The 20,632-nt window shown below is 37.1% G+C and overlaps 1 protein-coding gene across 2 annotated transcripts; it reads left to right on the top strand.

Moving 5' to 3' along the window:
• Positions 1-121: 121 nt before the first annotated feature.
• On the top strand, positions 122-20,629 carry LOC121673269 (cell division cycle protein 16 homolog). 2 transcript variants are annotated; one of them, XM_042046434.1, is made up of 18 exons: positions 122-242; positions 3,162-3,216; positions 4,113-4,210; positions 4,713-4,751; positions 5,557-5,697; positions 7,060-7,219; positions 7,863-7,957; positions 8,583-8,716; positions 9,769-9,848; positions 11,413-11,462; positions 12,143-12,216; positions 14,162-14,287; positions 15,033-15,185; positions 15,786-15,849; positions 16,314-16,375; positions 18,457-18,592; positions 19,156-19,246; positions 20,340-20,629. In XM_042046434.1, exons 1-18 carry the CDS (start codon positions 195-197, stop codon positions 20,603-20,605), a joined length of 1,872 nt encoding a protein of 623 aa, XP_041902368.1. In that variant the 5' UTR covers positions 122-194; the 3' UTR covers positions 20,606-20,629. The 2 variants fall into 2 exon arrangements, with proteins under 2 accessions (XP_041902368.1, XP_041902369.1); XM_042046435.1 differs by lacking the exons at positions 122-242; positions 3,162-3,216 and having other exon boundaries at positions 4,131-4,210; positions 4,909-5,697.
• Positions 20,630-20,632: the final 3 nt, after the last annotated feature.

The raw sequence follows: 20,632 nt of genomic DNA, 5'->3' as shown, positions 1-20,632 counted from the left end.
ATTTGGGGCGTGTGGAGGCAGGGGCCCGCGCAGGAGGATGTCCCCGGCGGCCCCACCGCTCCCGGAACGCCGTGCTCAGGGCGCTGTTTCCGGGAGGGAGGGAGAGAAGGTGGGGGGCGGATTTGGGCGCTGCACCGGTGGGCGGCCCGCGGTCCCTCGGCGGCTCCGGGATCCAGGACGGCGCGGGAGCGAGGATGAATTTGGAGCGGCTCAGGAAGCGAGTGCGCCAATACATCGACCAGGTGAGCGCCCAGCGGGGGCTGCTGGGGAAGGGGCGGCAGGCCCCCGGGTTTTCCTCGAGGAAAAACCGGTCTCGGCGTGGCTCCCGCAGTGAGGGAGGCCAGGGCGGGGCGGGCAGCGGTGCCGGCCTCTGCAACGGCTGAGAGAGCGTAATTTTGTAATTATGCCCCGTTTTCTCTGGAAGGGGAAGGAGCGGCGGTAGCACAGGGTGCGGCGGGCCGGAAGCGCCGCCTGTGCGGTCTCCAGTGGCAGCCGGGGCCTCCCGGTGGGTTTTCCTAGTTTCTCCCTCGTGTGGAGAAGGAGGAGGGGAGCCGCTGTGGGGCTGCTGTGTAGCGAAGGCGTATTTGCAGGATCCCGCCCTCTCGGATTGTGCAAGCTCGGCCGTGCTTACCTAAGGCAGGGGAAAACGGCCTCAGTTGCTCCAGGGCAGGTTCAGGTTGGACATCAGAAAAAAAAAAAAAATCTCGTCGCTGAAAGGGTGATTAGGCACTGGAACCGACTTCTAGGGAAGTGGCGGAGTCACCCTTCCTGGAAGTGGACATGGCACTTGGTGATATGGTTCAGTGGGTATGGTGAGTTCTGACAAAGGTCGGACTTGATTATCTTGGATGTCTTTTCCAACCTTAATGATTCTATGATCATTACAAGGGGGAATGGATTCAAACTAAGAGAGGTTAGGTTTAGATTAGGTAGTAAGAACAAATCCTTTACTGTGAGGGTGGTGGGGGTGGAACTTGGAACAGGTTTTCCAGAGAAGCTGTGGATGCCCCATCCCTGGAAGTGTTCATGGCCCGGTTGGATGAAGTTTTGAGCAGCCTGGTCCGGTGGAAGGTGTTCCTGCCCATGGCAGGTTGGAACTAGACAATCTTTAATCTTTTTGACTCAGACCATTCTGTGATTCTCTAGCTGGTGATTAAACTCATCACACTCCTGCAATGCTGCAGACGGCTCTTAGGAGGGCAGGGTTGTTTTCATTTGTTGATGGATTCAGCAATTATGTTGCTGCAGGGCAAAAAAGAAAAAAAAAAGACACAAGAGAAAATTGCATTAATAAATTAGATTAAATGTAGCATCAAACTGTTCTGCTCTCCTTCCAGTTCAGACTTGGTGCAGGCATCATTGCTGAGGAAAGCACATCCCTTAAATCAGCAAAGACATTTCTCTGTGTGGCCAGCAAGTCTGACTGAAAGGCTGATTAGGGACCTAAGCTAATTTGGTGGGTTTGATTGGTTTGGTTTGCTGTTCTCATTTGAGCTAAACTGTTTCACCAAGCTGCTTTGCTGCACAGCTGTATAGACAGCTGTGCACTTTTGAGGAAGGGGCATCAGGAGAAACATGAGGTTGCTTTTTTGTTTAGTAATGTGTCATTCTATAGTACTGTAAAACTGCTCAACAGAAGTCATGCAGTGCCTTGTAGGCCTGGATTATACCTTTCTTTTGTGGTGTTGAGAGAATTATTTAAGTCTCTTTTCTTTTAGACAGCTACTAAATGTGTGTGGGGTTGTTTTGTGGGTTTTTGTGGATTTTCTTTTCCCCCTTGGGAGTGCAGATTGAACTATTCTCTTGACAAATTTGCTGGGCGTTCTTAATCCCCATCAAGTTGGAAATGTGGGAGCACATGATAGAAGAGGCCGCTTAGGTCATGGAGTGTGGTGCTTTATGAGGACTAGGATACCATCAGTGTGTGCGTTTCAGAAAAGACTGCCAGACCTCTGCTCCAAAAGCATAATCCAGTCTCTGAGGTTCTGAACAAACTCCACAACTGCAATGGTGTGGGAGAGGACAGAAGCCATCAAGGCTTTCTTAGTCTTCAGAGAATCACAGAATGGTTTGGGTTGAAAGGGACCATAAAGACCATCCAGCTCCAACCTCCCTGTGAGGGGCAGGGACACCTTTCACTGGAGCAGGCTGCTCAGAGCCTCATCCAGTCTGGCCTTGAACACTTCCAGGGATGGGGCATCCACAGTTTATCTGGGCAACCTGTTCCAGTGCCTCACCACCCTCACAGCAAAGAACTTCCTCCTAACATCTAGTCTAAACTTTCTCTCTTTTTCAGTTTGAATCCATTCCCCCTTGTCTCCTTACTACATGCTCCTGTAAAGTCTTAGAAATCCTTGAAATGGCAGGGTATTTGTTAAATGTCCAGCATATCCTCGGCATCATATTAGGCCTCATTGCATGGAGTGAGATAAAAAGGAACCACAGTAATGCCTGGTGATCTTCTCAGGAGATAATCCCAGCCAATTCTGTGAGATTTTGCCTGGCACCGCAAATCTGGTGGCAGCGTTAGCTGGGTTAGTGGAATATACCTGCAAATTCTGCTTCAATCTGACCTCTGGTTGCCACCACTCTTACCTATGCCACTCACTTCTGTCAAACTGGAGTCTCAAGAGGGAAACCGTGTATCCAAGAATGAGGGGAAATTCATGCAGGCACTATGGATTTATGTGAGGTTGAAGCATCTTGACTGGAGAAGGAAAATTTCTTGATTGGAGATGGTGCTGCTGAAGTTACCTGAAGTAATTTATGTGCCCTTTTTATATATATAGTGTTCTCTTTCTTCTAAAATGTAGCATTTATTTTAACTGGAGGAGGGAATTCTTCCTACTTTTTCAGTGATGGCAAATCAACTAACGACCTATTGCCGTACTTACTCAGCACATAACTTTTGGTCAAAGATACCTGCATTATATTGAAGATAAATGAGCAACTCTACATTACTTTTGGATATCCCTTGGAGGTTACAGTATTGGCCCTTTTAAACTATGTTTTTAAGTTACAAAGATCTGAAATGTGAATCACTATTCATTAGAGACTACGTGCACAAGATGTTAAATCTGACTGATGTACAGTGTATTTTAAAATTATCCAGAAAAGCTAACCCTAGAGAAATACTAATTATTTCTGTCATGCTTTCACAGCAACAGTATCAAAGTGCCCTGTTTTGGGCTGACAAAGTAGCTTCACTGTCTCATGGTAAGTGGTTGCTTTTTTTATTGTATTTTATTAACCTCTTTCTGACAGTGTTCTGTTTTGGTGGGGGTTTAGTGCTGTTTGGCTAAATGTTAATGTTTTGAGTTTGGTGTAAGTGCTTTTTTGTGATCTTTGGAATGCTGTTCTCCTAAACAGAGCAGAGCTCGTCTCCTTTCCCTTTTGAACTTCGTGTTAAAATTCATGTTTGACCAAACCTTAAGGTTTGCTTTCCTTAAGAAACAAAAATTAAAAAACAAGAGCAACAAGAGACCATGGTGGTCTCCCACAGGACTCACAGTTGCCCTGGGTGACAAGTACAGTGCGGGTTTACAGAGGGAGTTGATGCTGGTTGCCTGCGTCTGCCAGCACTTACACTTCTTAAAGTGATTCCAGGGGCTTAATCCCACAAAGGCTTTGGTTGCCAGTAAGGTAGGAGGGTACTAAGCTGTACTTCTGAAATTGCAGCTGCAAGCTATGGAAGTCTACTGCTTTCACTGTAGTTAGGTTCCCACTGATCTCTTTACTGAGAGAGACATTTATGGGTTGTTTTTTTCTGCCCTATGTCCAAGAGCAGGGTAACCTGCAACTGCTGCTTTTTAAAATCTGTATCATTGTTGTCTCCTCCTCATGACACACCTCTGTTACTACATTCTTTGTGCTCACTGTCCAGTGCACTATCTGATGTCGTTAAAGTTAAAATCTGATTATCTTTTCCTTGTAATCTCTCACTGATAGATATTGTAAGTTCTCTGTACATATTTATAAGTAAAATTTTGTAGCTCGGTAGGATGCTAGAGTAGGGGGAAGATACTTCTCTAGTGAAGCAAAAATGAACATTCTGTATTAAAGTGTTTGAAGATATATTGTAAAGCAATGATTTATAATTTGCTCTTTTTTAGAGGAACCACAAGATATCTACTGGTTGGCCCAATGTCTTTACCTAACAGCTCAGTATCACAGGGCAGCACATGCCCTTCGATCGCGGAAGTTAGATAAGGTAAGTCAGTTTAGTCAAAGACACGCTACTGTTACCCCTCTTTTAAGACTCAGCTGCTAACCACAGTGACTTCTTCACCATCACAAGATTATGTTTATAAGAAAAGTAATTGAGAAAGCTGCATGATGTAGTTTATAATGATGTAGCTATAGCCCTGTGTTCAATTGGTCAGGTTCAAAGTGGTGTCCCCGGATGGGGTCACAGAAGAGAGAAGGGGTCCAAGGATGTGCAACTGCCGCAGGTATGGGATTGTCACTTCAGATGTAGTTGTTTCAATTTTCCTTCCACTCTGATAATGAGTGGTAAAGGCAAGAGTGAAGTAAGTGTCCTTCAAGAGTTTAGTAGTAGAGAAAGTGTTACAGGCTTGGTCAGGAAGGATTTTTGGTGGTGAAAGGGGTGAAGAAGCCATAGAACTGAAGAAGGAGAGAGCGAAATGGAGTCTGGCAGTGTAAGCAAACATGCTCTCTCTTTATAACTAATATGTATGAAACTTCTCTTTCAGTTGTATGAGGCATGTCGCTACCTTGCAGCTAGATGTCATGTGAGTACATATTTTAACCCCTATTGGAAACAAACTAAACTAAACTAAAGACACGTCTTGGGATGATTAGGTACCTGATAGGCAGTGTAGATATTTATGTTCATTGGAGCAACAGGTTTAAATTTTCTGACAGTTAATTTCATTCTTTAACTTTCAGTTGGGTCACTGGAGTATCCATTGTGGCACTACTTTGAAGAAATCCAACTGACCTTCTTTTCCAGGAAACACTCCTCTAATATTTTGTGGAGAAAGAATATGAAACATTTTTGTCTTGTGTCTTCATGTTTACACTGTTACTTGGTTGGTTGTAATCTGACCAAAGGAGATGCGATTTATGGTTGTGTAATTATAGTTAGCAGCTTTATACTTCTGTATAAAATGTCATACATAAAAAGGAAAATGCAGTGCTTTCAGAGACACAACTGAATCAATTGGTAGATTAAATACAGAAATTTGAAAGAGAGTAATGTGCTGCTTATAGAATAAGATGATTGTATTTTATTAAACACTGTGTTAACTATTTTTAGAACCATACCTCTCTGACTGCATAATGCTGAATAATAGATTTTTCTGTACATGCTTATTTTACAGTTTTTGCATTTTTGCATATTATAGATGACCAGTAAAAGAGCTAACTGCAGTTATAAAATGACATATGGCCAAATAAGAAAATGCATGCATGAAAATCTTGCTGATAAACACTGGTTGTTATAACGTATGCCTTTGAAACATGATGCTGTGTTTATTGGTGCTTTATGTACAGATTTTTCAAAACCTTGTCTTTTACATGCACATGTTTGGTTAGTATGCTGCAAAAGAGCATCAACAGGCTTTGGATATCCTCGATATGGAGGAGCCAATCAACAAACGACTTTTTGAAAAGTACTTGAAGGATGAAAGTGGGTTGAAAGATTCTACCACAGACTGGGAGATGTCACAGTCCTCTGTAAGTGACATTATTTTAAAAAATATTTTTGTAGAAAAAAGAAGTGTGAAGTCAGAAAGTGATTTCACAGCTCTATGAATCTGAAACTGCATTAAGGCTTTGTTTTTCAGATAACATAATCTTCAGAAATGCTGAATCGTTCTTCTTTCAGACACAATTTGTGTGTTAGCTCACCTGTATGAAAATAACTCGGTATGCAAAAATAAACAGTGCTTTTCAACAACTTCTTGTAAATTATTTGCAGACACTTAGCAGGAACTTCATGATCTAGCATTGTTTTTTACAGTCTTTTAGCTCTGTCTTGGTAATGGATGCTAACATTTCTTTCAATTGGGCTGCAGGTTCTGAGATAACAAAGCAAGATTTTTTTCTTCTCCAGTTATTTTTAATGAAATACTTCATAATGACTCAAGTGGTGTTCTCAGTGGGATATTCTTTGATCACATTTGTGAAAATTATGTGAGCTGAAAGTGAAGTTTTTGAAGCTCAGTGAAAAAATTCTGTGTAGACGCACAGTTTAAAGAGATTGGTACCACGTGTAGGCTGAAGGGTCTGTGAAGAGTCTTCAGTTTCAGGGGTACAAGCTAAAATGTATTAGCTGAAATTACAGTGTAGGTGATTGACAGACAGCATTTTTCCTGTAAGACTGAAGTAGCAAAGTGGGTTACACTGTTGATGTGAACTGATTTTGAATGCTGGTATAATGGGATTAAAGGACTGTTAGGTCTGATGATTGAGCTGAGTACTGGGTTAACTTTCTCTTTTGCTGACACTTTTGTGACCTTCTGACTGAACTGAATACCCATCTAGGGATTTTGAAGGAACATGTTAGTTAATAAACATTGGAGCACAACTGGTAATTATGGTCTTTCACTGTTTTCTTTTCTGGAATATCTATGTTTTGGATTGAAAATAAGGATATATTTTTCTGTTCAGAACAGCTGAGTCTGTTGACTTAGTCTTTCTCATCTCTACTGTGGTCATTCTTGTCTTGCATGAAGTATGTGGTTTAATGGTCAGCAAAGAAGTGTATTGCCTTGGGAAGTGACAGTGATATTTATTTCTCTATGTTGAATATGAAGGGAATATAGTATAATTAGGTTACAACTCGGCTTGTTTATTATTATAATACTTGTTTATTTCGAGCATGTGTTTGTTTGGCAGTAGGTAACCTGGTAGAGCATTCTTTGGATTTTTTTGAGGTAGTAGAGACAACTTTTTATTTAAAGACAGCACTAGAAAACCAGGTTCTATCATGCATGAAATACTTTTTACTTTCCAGGGAGCACATTTGATTTGTGCTCCAAACTAAATTGCAAACACTGATACAGTCTTTGACCTCCAGTCCTGCTTTTCCACCAGATCAAGAGCTCTATATGCCTTTTGCGAGGGAAGATCTATGATGCTTTGGATAATAGAACCCTGGCAACTTACAGCTACAAAGAGGCCTTGAAGCTTGATGTTTACTGCTTTGAAGCATTTGATCTTTTAACATCACACCATATGCTGACAGCACAAGAAGGTCTGGAGAGAAGTATTTCTCAAATACAAGTAAAATTTACCTGCTTTCTCAATACGTGTTTTCCTAGATAAAAATTAAGGCAATACAACAAGTAACAGACTTCAAAACGTTAAGAATGGAAAATGTATAAAATGAGTGAAAATTAACATTTGCGCAAATTTGCGTTTGAACTTCTATTTTTCAGTCCTGCAGTGCTAAGAGTTGAAAGAAACAAAGTAACACAGCTGTCCTGGTTGTTAGCTCCTGGAGCTCTTCTGCTCTGCCCAGCCCAAACAAAGTTTTATCATGTGTTCTCAATTTCACAGGCTTTGAATCAGTGAAACGCTCCTGGGGTTTGCTTAGGTACATAAGGCATTGGTTAATAGAGCATTCTAAGTGATAAAATTTGACGTGTGGAGTAAATAAAAATAATGATGTGTTACTTCATCTTTATTAAATTTTATTTTAAAGTGTAGAAAGAATAACTAATCAATCCTTAATTTCCAAAATTAGTAGTAGTATCTGTTTCAGTGTATCTGTGCTGTTGTAGTCCTTGCAGTTGGGATGACCATCATAAAATCCTTTGCCTCCCTAAGTTCTGAAATGTTGGATTTTGCTGTTTCTTCTGTAATATGACCACTTCAATGTTTTTTAATTCATATAGAAAAAGAACTTCTTGAATCTCTACCTCTTAATAGACAATGTACGGAAGAAGAAAAGGAATTGCTTCACTTTTTATTTGAGAATAAATTGAAAAAGGTAAGTCCAAAAATTGACTAAAAAGCTGGAGAATTGAAAGTATTGACTTCGAGAGTAAATTTTCTTGGATCCCATTTATTCTGAACATTGAAATAAATATGAGCTTTGTAATTTTTAAAATTTTTGATGCAGTACATCTCACTTTGTGCAGTAGTGCAACAGTTTTCTGTTAATTATTTTCTGGTGTGGTGACAACTTGAAATTCTGATTTACATTTTTGAAAATTTATTTATTGAGAAACTTCTAGATGAGGAAAAGGAGTGTTAACAATGTAGACAAAATGTCAGTTACCTGAAAATACTGGGCTATAACAACATCATTCCAGACTATTTTTATCCAAAGATAAGGTGAGAGCACTAAAAATATATATTGCTCAATTTTGATTTCTACAGCCTACACAAAAGATACTGACTATGGCAAGCATTTTGTGTGTTCTAAATGAGCTTTTAAGTACATTTGAAAGAAGCATTTTACCAAATACAGGTTTTATGGACTTTCAGTTTAAAAATAAAACTTTTAAGAACTTTAATTCTTAAATATATTTTTAGGACTAAAAATATTGATACTTTTACCATCTGATTTTAGTTTAGTTTTTGTTTCAGTTGGGGCTTTTTTTGTCTTTCAGTATAATAAACCCAGTGAAACACTGATTCCTGAATCAGTAGATGGTCTTCAGGAAAACCTGGATGTGGTAGTATCCTTAGCAGAAAGGCATTATTACAACTGTGACTTCAAAATGTGTTACAAGCTTACTTCAGTGTAAGTGCACAAAGCAACTTTCAGGTTTTTTTCTTGTGTGATGGACTGTAATAATTATGCCTGGACTTGCAGCAAATATTGTTGTTCAATAGGTAAACATACATAACAATTTGATATGTATTGCAATATATATGTCATATATTATATATGTCTCAGGTATTTAAAATATGTAGTTTGTGTCTGGCAAGACATGGTATTTTTATAATACACAGAAGAAGTATCCAAGGTAAAACTCTGCTTAATCAGCACTGTGCTGCATTTCCCTTCATGCATCCTTTTCCTTATCCTGGTACCTTCAATATTCTGTGCTCCCTACCTACATCTTGTTTGGCCTTCAGAATGAACTGATTTGAATCATTTGGTTAGTTAGGAAGTTTGGTTTCTCTGGCAAATTAACAGTTACAATGTTATTGATAATGATCAAAAGATATTATTAATTTAAAAAGCTAGCATGTTATTTCTAATTTTGATGGCCGAGTACGTTTTATTGGTTGTTATGTAGCCCAGGCATGCGCTGCTGCTCTGTTGTCAGAGGGGTCAGAACGCTACCATGGTTTGCTTCTCAGCTACTGTAGATCTGGACTCATGGATGTGTTTCTGAATGCCACAGGAAACAAAATTTTACAACTGAGCTAAACATGACTCCTAAGGCATACTGCCTGGTGTTAACCTCAGGAAGTTGAGGACTACTGCTTGAAAGTTGCTGTCAAATGTATGGAAAAGATGAACAGAAATATTGTTTGCTGTCTGATGGTTAAATTTGAAGTGACCTGCAAAACAAAAGAGCATTTTATTCTGATTTTCTAATTGTGTATTCAGCTTGTCAGAATCCTCTGTTATCCTCTTTTGCTAAGCTAAATTAACTGTTATATTTCTGGTCTGTAGAGAGCCTTTATTATGCTGTTAATAGTTATCTTTTAGTAACAAATAGTTTTCTAGTGCCTAAAGTGGTAATTAACTGGAACATTACATGCTATAGAAGCAGCTTGCTTTTAAACCATTAAAGTTTTTGAAATGTGCATTACAGATTTTTTTAATTTTTTTTTTTTTAGAGTGATGGAAAAAGATCCCTTCCATGCAAATTGTTTACCTGTACATATAGGGACACTTGTGGAGCTTAACAAAGCAAATGGTAAGGAGCACAGCACTTAATATGAGTCAACAGAAGGCTGTAAAGCCCCAATTTTAATAAAGAATTAAAGATGCCAAGAAACCCCCTTATACACCATTTGAAAAATTACATGTATTTTTCCTCCTACCTGCTGTTTCAAGAAAACAGTGGTAACTGGTAAAAAAGGGAATTTCAGAGCTGACAGCAGGATTGAGGGTTAAGGGGAAGTAGTTGTGCAAAGAGTTCGTGATCATGAGTGTTGCTGTCTTTTAACCCCTGGACTGTGTAGCCGGGAGCCAGGGACCTACAGTGCCTCATCCCTGTCATTGTGATTTCTGTTTCCAGGTGATCTTTGTACAGTATCTGGCTGTACTTTTTCTGCTCAACAATAAAATATAATAAATTAAAGTAGAAAGAACTCTTCAGCAGTTATGTATGCTTAGGTGAACATGCTTATTTTGTGATAGAAAAAATTCTAGACTCTTCTTGCCTTTGCTGTTGTGAAGGCCTCTTTTTAGTTCAAACAAATTAATAATCATGCAAAACCTTTGTTGGAATTACAGTAGTAGCTTACTTGCAGCTGGGGTGGCTTTTTCTCATTCCAGACTGCAAGTAAATCAATTGAGCAGCTTGAATGTCTTTAAAATCAATTAGAAGATAGAATAAGGAGCTCATATGCTGTGCAATCTCTCATGATGGTTCATTATAAGTACACAAATAGGTCATTAGGTGTACTGGTACTTCTTGGTGATTAGTGAATATACTTCCCAGTTAATTTACAGTTAAGTACCTCTGAAAATGGGGCCAGTACTCTGTTTTTTCTTCTAAATCTGCCTTGAGAAGCATTATGTACGTAAGTTAGTATTTTGTAAGCCAGTTTTAACATTTGGTTTTTTCTGGAGCTGAGAGTTGATACAAAGTGCTCCAGGACAATCTCATCGGTTTAAGAGCACTGTGCTCTGAAGAAATAGAAACTTTACATTCGAAATTGCATAGGCAATAGGATTGTTATCCTGTAGCTGATAACTGCTGCAATTATTAGAAAATCTGTAGTAAGTTATTCCAGTAACTAGAATTATTATTTTTACTAAAAAAGTAATCACTTGAAATTATTCCAAATAATATAATAATTTATTTGCTTTTGTCCTATTTTCAGCATATTAATGCACAGGACTCTACTTTGAAATAGATCTAGCCAGTATGTTATACCTTTTAGATGTAGGAAGTTGAATAGTGTTTTACCTTGACAAGGTACATTCAAGTGTAATACTACTGGCATTTATTTTAATGTATGTTAATGACCTAAGTTGTTGCAGAATTCTTCAAGGGTGGGAAGTATAGCTGCTTATTTGTGTGGTATGAAGACTTATGGGTTGTTTTGGTTGGGTTTTCTTTAGCTAATTGCAAAACTGAATCTATTTTGAGGCAGTTTGAAGCATTATCACTAAAAGAAAACATTTTATTCCCATGCGGATTAATAATGTTAGATGTTCTGTGTATTTTGTATGGAAAGGTAAAATACTTGAAACATCTAAATGTTTCAGTTTGTTTTAATTTTCTTTTCTTGTTTCTTCCCACTATGTAGAGCTTTTCTATCTTTCTCACAAACTGGTGGACTTGTACCCGAATAATCCTGTAAGTTGTTCTAAGCTTTTGTTGCCAGGTAGTTTCTTTTTTAGGTGAAAGCATGTAATAGTTGTAATGTATTAGTTTGAGCTACAGAATTCAAAATCTGTTTCTGGATGAAGCTTGTAAAAATGGTTCACTCCTTTTATTTTCTCTGCATTGTAATTTCCTTAAACCAAAGTTCTTTTTATAAAATTAAGTACCTGTAAAAGGTATTCAGTGCGAGTTACTTACTTTGGTTAATAATTTAAAACAAATGCTACAGTAATAAATGTCTACATGTCTCTGAGCAATCTTTTCCAGTGTTTGATCACCTTCACAGTGGAAATTGTTTTTCTTTGACTTGATCTTAATTTTCTGTGTTGCATCTTGTACCTATTGCTTTCCATCCTATCACTGCACCCCTGAAAAGAGTCTGGCTCTGTCGTGTATTCCCTACCATTAAATAATTGAGGACAGCAATACGCTTTCCACTCAGCTCTTTCTTTATGAGGCTGAATAAGCCCCAGTTAGAAAGGTACATGCCAGCAGTTCTAGCTTGTCTGCAATACCAAATAATTTGAAGAGCTGACTGTGATTTCAGTGAAAGTGTTCCTAACTTCTCTAATTATTGTCTTCTGCTCTTTTGATGCTTCACTAAAATGAGTGTGATATATGTAATAATATTCTATTTTGATTTTAATGTGTAGGTGTCATGGTTTGCAGTAGGATGCTATTACCTCATGGTTGGCCACAAAAATGAGCATGCTAGAAGATATCTCAGGTAACTTTTTTTTCTGTTTTCCTTAGTGAACCTCTTGCTCACTTGCTAAGTAAACATTTAATGTTCATGATTGTTTGTAAGCTTATAAACAGAAGCCTCAATATACTGGTTGCTACTTAAATACTCCTTTTGTTGCCACCCTCTCTTTGGGATAGCAATTTAGACCTCATCCATAGAGATACTTTAAAAATGGAGAAGACTTTTGTGGTATCTCTCTAGGCAGCCACCTGCCTATTCTGGGCAGTATAGTCCCTGCAGTTGCTCATGCTGCCGAGCTAAGTACAGCTGTAGGTGATCCGGCCTCAGCTCTTAGTTGAGGGACACTCAGGCGTTCTCCCAGATTCAGGTGTCATATCCGAAAGGGAAGAATTATATAGAAAATTCTGACATTTGGCTGTCCAGTTCTTTCTGTACACAAGCAACTGTGGGCTTTTTAGGTTTGGTCAGTGCTGTTTCCTGTAGGTCTTCTCTATGTGTAGTGAATATCAGCACTGGGGAGCAGGACCTTGCTGTGAAGTTGAGAATTTGTTTTGGTGCTGTAAGCTTAAACTGAGAAGGCATAAATCAACCTGTAAGACTAATTTTTCCTGAGACCTTTATAGACAATATATGTAAAGATGAGTTAGTCATTTAGACTTCTAAATGCCTGCTTATTATGAGTAAAATGTTTAAATTCCTTACAAGTAGCACTGTGAAATTCTTAAAGAAGCTGTCTTGAGTGATATACTTGGTTTTGGTGCTGAAATAAAAAACATCTTTAAATGTACAAGCTTCCCTAGCCAGCAAGAAAGGTCTATAGATGTGTTGAAGAGAAAAACAAACAAAACAAAAAACGACAAATAGAACAACCATCAAAATTCAGAGTAGTTCTGGTAAAAGGGAAAAGAGGTCTGCTAAAAGTGAAATTGTAAAAAGATGCTTAAATTTCTTGGAGAAGAATGATAGTGTAAAGCTAACAAGGCTAGGGACAACTGGAGGTTACACAGTGTTTTTCATAAAAGAAACTTGAAGAGACAGTCAAATACCCACATATCTTTCATTGCTGTCATGGGTGGCTAGAGACAATTGTTTGAGCATGTAAAGTTTGCCCCAGGAGACAGAAAACAAACCATTCTCTAGGATCTGTGATGAGAAATAGTGAGTTTAACTGTGACAGACAAAATTTAGATTATATGTAAGGAAAAAAATAAGTTTTTAAAGATAGTTAAGCAATAAGATAGAACACTTACGGAACGTGTATTATCTCCATGTCAGAAGCCTTTAAGAAAAGACCGGGCAGAGTTGTTATGAGCTGTTTAGTTATGAATGCCCTTGCTTTCAGACTCAGAAAATAATCTACACAGCTTTCTAATGTTCCCATCAAGTCCACGTTTTTGTAGAGACTCCAGGCTGCAGTCTTTATGCTCAGGTTGCAGTTTTCAGCTGAAGACTTGAGTGACATTTTGCATACTTCTCTGATGCATGGCCTGTGATGTGACAAATACTCCTCTTCTTCAAGGCTAGCACAATTAGATGGTGAAATTTCAACCTAAGTGTTCATTTGGTATTTTCATATCCTACTTCTTAAACTTGGATTTGATAGAATATATTTATTCCAAAATATATTGCTAGGATTTTGCAGTATGTTTTGAGTCACTACTAATGTCTTCTGTATTTTACTCAAGTCACCTACTATATAATTGTTTATGTTCAGTAATATCAAATAATTCCTCCTGTTTCTGAACAATAGCAGAAGTAATAAAATCAGTTCACAAGAATTTGTCATACTTCTAAGTGCTAAATAGTTTGAACTTTTAAAATGAGCTTTGTTTACCACTGGTCATTACAGACAATCATCATAATAGATACCTAACTGTGTGGCGTAGCATTGCTATCTAAGTAGTCATCTGAAGCAGATGAAATTTAATTTCAGATGTGTTTGCTTGTGACTTGCTCTTGTTTTTAGCAAAGCTACCACACTGGAGCGAACCTATGGACCTGCCTGGATAGCATATGGACATTCATTTGCAGTGGAGAGTGAGCACGACCAAGCAATGGCTGCGTACTTCACAGCTGCACAGCTCATGAAAGGGTATGTACAAAATATCATATTCAGGAAGATTACAATTAATCCATAAGTAGTGTAGAATATTGACTTACATCCCTTTAAACAGTAGCAATGCATTTGCAACAATTATCTGGTAGACAACAAGGGAGAAAAAAACCCCAATAATTTAACCATCTTCATTTAACTGTGTTATTTGTGATTGCTGTTCTGATTTTATGTAAGTTCTAAAGTCAAGTTTTATATATAGGTAATCTAAGTTCTACCTGAACATCTTCTGAAATTTGTGAATCATGGTTGTCATACCAGGTCATCAACTGCTGTATAGTAATAGCTTGAACAGCTCTTTCATGCTGTGGGAGGGGGTTGTAAAATGAGTCATGAACTAATCGTATCATTTGCATATAAAACTATTGTATTGGATTGTAGTTACTGGCAAATGTAATTCTTTTAATGATTACTTCTTCCATATTCTATTTGCAAATTATATATATGAATGACATGAGGGGAAAAAAACCATCAGAAGTAAACTTAAGCACTGAGAAAATACATGTGATTCCAGAGCAGGTTACAATTACATATTGGGGTTCAGTCTCTTGTTAAACAGACTTGTAAAGTCTTTTAAACTTCCCCTTAGGGTAGTAGTCCATTTACATCAACTTTTACTCGGGTGTACATGAACATATGCAAACAGTTGGCATGTCTGTAGTTTGTGACTCCATTTTTGATAACCACACAGAAATAAACATGCACTTTCTTTTATGGTTTTTAGGTGTCATTTGCCGATGCTCTATATTGGACTGGAATATGGTTTGACCAACAACTCCAAGCTGGCTGAACGGTTTTTCAGCCAAGCTTTAAGCATTGCACCTGAAGATCCTTTTGTTATGCATGAAGTTGGAGTGGTAGCATTTCAAAATGGAGAGTAAGCTTGCAAAATATGATCAAATACTATCTTAAATATGGATTATTCTGAATTGTAATGTGCCAGTATATCTACTAAAGTACTTATATTGAACTATAGTGTCTTTCGGTTAGAGTTTAGATGGTGTTCACCTTAAACCCTTGCTTTTTGCATTGTTCTTCCATGTTTAAGATAGAACAAGGACAGAATTTAATGCTTGAGGAGCATCCAGAGATTGATACTATCTTCCATGTGCCTGTCATTGTGTAGTTGAATGCCTGAAAAGGCATCCGTCTGCACACATACTATTAAATTTTGTACAGCAAAACATTTTGTCAGCTCAGGAGGTTCCAAATATATTCTGGGAAAAAAACCCTAACCTATATAAGAAGTGCTTAGTCAATATTTTTAGTTTGATTCTGGTGTTTTTTTAGTTTTGTCTTGTTAGCTCTTAGGTCTACAATGCAAAATATAGCCAAATGTAAATTACTGGGATATATATCTAATTGCAGTCATATGACAAAATATTGTCATAGAAGTCTTTCTTGAATACAGTTTTCTCGTGCTGCTGATAAAAACTTTTCACTAATTTACTTTCACCCCCACCCCTTCAATCCTTAGCTGGAAAACTGCAGAAAAGTGGTTCCTTGATGCACTGGAAAAAATCAAAGCTATTGGAAATGAGGTATTTTTTCTAATTACATGCAAGGTCATAAATTTGTAAAACTCCAGCAAATTCTGTAATATCTTGTGACAAAACATGCTGTGTTTATTTTAAGATAAATGCAATATAGTATAAATTTTATTTTAAAACTGTGTCTTCAGTGCTCCTAGGCTGAGACTTGACACGACTTTTTCTCCTTAAGGAGAAAACAAGTTTTGTTTGGTTTGCATCAAGTTTTAATATCACTGACCTTTTAAAGAAATATAATTGGCTTTGGGGAATGTTAAAAACAGAAAAATGAGTTATTGAATAAATGTTTTGAGCTTGTGTGTTTTGTTAAGAATTTAAAATGCTCATGATATTTTTCTTGTTCATAAACATAATTCCCTATTTATTTCTATGTTGTTTTTCTTTTTTTAAAGTAGACAAAATTTAGTTACAGTCTAGGAAGCTGCAGTTATTTGAATTGTTGCATTATTTTGCAGGTAACGGTTGATAAGTGGGAGCCTTTATTGAACAACTTAGGACATGTCTGCAGAAAACTCAAGTAAGCAGAGAGTACTGAAGCTACAGTTCTCTGTAATGCTGCACAAATGTGTTTTCTCTCTCATTTATGTCAAGATTATGTACCACATGAGAGCAGTGTAGAATTACTCTGTAAGAACAAGATTCTCTGAATCAGCTTGTGAACATAACTACATTAATCACCCCTCATATCTCGTTTATTACACAAAAGTTAAAGTACTTAATGTAAAAGTCTTTCTTTAATTATTGATTCTTATTAGATAGGGAATTGGTTGTAGGCTTTTAGATCCTTGTATGGGTGTGAATTTTAACTCTACTGTCCCAGTCCTCACATACTGAAATACGTCCACTGATTTAGTTAACATAAAGGTGGGCTTGTGCCAATTAATTGCTTGGATTAGTACTTACTTCTTTTTACTGAAGTTAAATATTCAGTGGCATTATAACACAGCAAGGGAGTCTTACTTTGTGTTTTTTAGAACAAAACTATTTAATACTTCATTTCATATTTCCATTCCATGAATAGAAAAAGTGCAAAGTACATATACAAGCTTTAACAGTTTAAACATAGAGACATTTTCTCATTAATTACTTTAATCTGACTTTAACCAGTGCTTTCTTTTGTTCAATCAATGCCATTTTTTTAATGTTTTTAATGGTTTTAATTGCTCAATTGGTGTACACTGTAATTTTTGTTTCAAAGCTGCTAATGAGAATGTGATTATGGTAGATGAAAGTTGTACTTCTTCTTTGGTTTTGGTAGTAATTGCTTTGTGGTCAAATTGCCAATTAGTCTTCATTTTCATTATGAAGTAAGGAGGTATAATAGTTACTCCTTGTGCCAAGATCAAACAAAAGGCACTGCTTCTGGAATCTGTTCATGAGTATAATTGCAGGTTTTTTTCAAATACTTGTTTTGTTTATAATTACTTTTGTCTTTTTTTAATTTCTATAGTAAGTTACTAACTGCTTACATCATGCTTTGTATAACTTCTAATATTTGCTCAGGTTCAGAAATCAAAGCTAAAGTATTTTTGCGTCCTTATAAACAATCTGAGAAAATCAGGTTGAGAATTTAGGCAGCTGTACATATGCTTTGACATCTTAAAAAAGTCTACAATAACTAATTTAGTAGAGTCTGTAATACACAATATGGCTATTATGAAAAAACTTACTGGATGTATGTCTACTCACTAGTATTATGTGGTTGACATTTGAAAGCAGCATGTTAAAATACAGTGGTAGTCAATTGGACATGTAAATACCATGAGTGAAAATGGAATTGAAATCATGTGAAAGGTTTGTGCAACAAGAAAACTGTTGCGTAATTTTTCTGCCTCAATTGTTATGTGATGTCCTCTAACAACTTCATGTGTTGCTCATTGTATAATTTCATTATCACTATAGATGTTAAAATTTCTTGTGAACAGGTGATTGCTATCTTTATTTTTAACAATGTGGAACTAGGATGTCAAATGTGACAACTTAATTTCTCAGAGTAATGTTGTAGTGTACATTTAATCCTTGTTTTATAAAATAACAAATGCAATAATCAGTCTAATAGATAATTTTCAAAGAAAGGGTGGTTGGTATTTGATAGAAATAATGGATATGTGTAAACCTTTTCTGATAGAGAGTGTTGCAAAATGACAGAATGTATGCAGCACTTAAGGGTTGTGAAATTTCTGCCCAGAGAGCTTTTCTCATTTTGAATGATGTGTGATTTAGTGTCATATTGCTCCTTCTCTCCCTTGGGAAAGCAAATGAAAGCTACAGAAAGAAAGCCAGTGCTACAAGGAGCAGCATTAAACATCTAAAGCAATTTATCATATCAAATAGCTAAGATCTCCAAATGGGACCTAGCTGTAGGCAGCTGTTTTGCTACATAAGGAGAACAATGATTTCTTAATTACACTGAGGAAGAAAATTGTCAATATCCATTACTTTTTTGTACATTCTATTATGTTCAGAGCGTGAAGCAATAATTTTAAAGTTCTGGCACAATTGTGTTCCACTTTGCTAAGGAAAATACCCACAGGATACTGTAAAAACACCTTTCACCATGAAGCTTACTAACAGATCTCCTGTGTTTAACCCTAACAGGAAGTATGAAGAAGCACTGGAATACCATCGTCAGGCTCTAGTATTAATCCCTCAGAATGCTTCTACTTACTCTGCCATTGGTTACATACACAGCCTCATGGGCAATTTTGAAAGTGCCATTGACTATTTTCACACGGTACGTAACTGGCTTCAGCTGAAGGGCTGGTCACAGATTCTGTTATTTACTGTTCCACTCTGGTTTGGGTTTGGAACAGAGAACCAGCGTTTTTTTCCAGGCTTCAAATTAGTGTTTATTTTATAATCTTAATTTGGTTTTTTTAAATTTTCTATATTTTATTGATTAGATAAAAAAATGGCCTCTTTGGCAAACTTTGCATTGCAATTTACATTTTATGTACAGAAGTTTCTCATGCAGCTGAAGTAATTTAAAATACTTCCAACCCAGAAATTTTACAGTAAGTAAACAGCAACGTATGTTATATCTCATGACATGTGAATGATTTCCTGTCTGTATATATGTGCTTTTCTGGTTTTGTTTTTGTGCTTTTCTTGCTTACTACTTCAGCCAGTTCATATGATGGTATTATTTTGGTTGTGCAATGTTTTGCTTTTACAGTGAAGTCTATGCTCAGATAGCATCATGAAACGACAAACCAGCAAACTGAACCATAGCAGACTTAGGATGTAAATGTTTTTATTTGCTGCTAAGTACTTTTTACTGGTTTATTTTTTTAATAGGCCCTTGGTCTCAGGCGGGATGACACATTTTCAGTCACGATGCTTGGACACTGCATAGAAATGTACATTGGTGATTCTGAAGCCTATATTGGTAAGTCTCTAACTTCTGTGTCTCTTAAAGTCATTGAGTCCTTTGAGAGGAGAGTTATTCTTACGTCAAGAAAGACTGCCTACCACTACCTAATTAACTCAGAAAGTAGAGGATGTTTTTGTTTTGGGGTTTTTTGTTAGTGGCTAAGTGAGTCAGAACTTACCAGCAATTGCAGATGACCACTGGTTTTTGTGAGCATCATGACAGTAAATTCTCACCAGCATAAAGAAAGGAAACATTTTGTCATTAAAGATATCGATGGTTTCTTTTATAGAAAACATTGATTTGTGGCATCTTAGATCCCAAAGGGAATGGGGAAAAAATAAAACAGAGGTATGGAGTTAGGAAATCAGAGCACTAATGCTAATGTTGTTGTAGAGCAAGGTATTTTCACCTTGACAAGACTTGGCTCTGTGGAGAAAGGATAAGTTCTTCTGACTCCAAAAATACAGCCTTATATATAGTTTAAAGAAAGTGCTTCATAACAGTAATAGATTATATTGCTGTAGGTTTAAATTCTCTATGATCATAAAGTTTTTTTCCCCACAAAAAAACTTTTATATTCTCTTTATAGATTTCTGCTTCCTTAAACTTAGTGATTTATCTGTAGTGAACACAGTTGATGTCCTGTCAAGCATGTTAAGAAGGCTGAAGCCTTAAAAGTAAAAGCCATCTGTGTGCTCTAGTGCTTTTCCTGCAGATGTTTCTTCTCAATATTGTCTTGCTCCATATGTAGTCATTTAACACATCTGGAAGAACCATGCAGCCATGTGATATGCATTCATGCAAACCAAGCTGTGTGTAACTTAAACAAGAAAAAAAGCCCCTTGGAGAATTGGGAAGAGGATTGGCAATTACTTCTCAAAACAGACATTTGAATCTGAGTTGTGCTTCTTGTATTGTGCTTTTTTAAAAAAGGAGGCTGCTGGATTTTTTCAAAACAACTCTATTCAGCTTCAGTCATTAAGCAGCAGCAGCTCCTTGATGGCCTGAAAGCAGAGAATCATAGTAGTTTCTGAATGATAGTTTCTTTGAGATTGCATTTTTGGGAGTATTATTTTGAAATAAACTAATGGTTTGTCTGTTTTCCCAGGAACAGAGATCAAAGACAAATTAAGATGTTATGACTTCGATGTACATACAGTGAAGACATTAAAGAACATAATTTCACCTCCCTGGGATTTCAGAGAATTTGACATAGAAAGACAAACTCTGGATGAAAGCGGCATAGTAACATTAGAGACATCAAATCAGAGGAAAAGTACAGATACCAGTCGCCCATTGGAAGAAACATTCGAGATTGAAATGAATGAAAGTGATATGATGTTAGAAACATCAATGTCAGATCATAGTACGTGACCATAAATACTGGTAGAGAGCTCATTT

The sequence above is a fragment of the Corvus kubaryi genome, unplaced genomic scaffold (assembly GCF_017639235.1).
Source record: "Corvus kubaryi isolate FWS band 111438036 unplaced genomic scaffold, C.kubaryi_AGA036_p1.0 65307, whole genome shotgun sequence".
NCBI classification, from domain to species: domain Eukaryota; kingdom Metazoa; phylum Chordata; class Aves; order Passeriformes; family Corvidae; genus Corvus; species Corvus kubaryi.
This window is presented reverse-complemented; position numbering and strand designations above follow the sequence as displayed.

What these genes read in the sequence shown, in the direction of transcription:
- LOC121673269 (XM_042046434.1), top strand. Translation starts at nt 195, where the DNA reads ATGAATTTGGAGCGGCTCAGGAAGCGAGTGCGCCAATACATCGACCAG. An exon ending in TCAAAGCTATTGGAAATGAG is followed by an intron (nt 15,850 to 16,313) that starts GTATTTTTTCTA and finishes ATTATTTTGCAG; the next exon opens with GTAACGGTTGATAAGTGGGA. An exon ending in CATGTCTGCAGAAAACTCAA is followed by an intron (nt 16,376 to 18,456) that starts GTAAGCAGAGAG and finishes TAACCCTAACAG; the next exon opens with GAAGTATGAAGAAGCACTGG.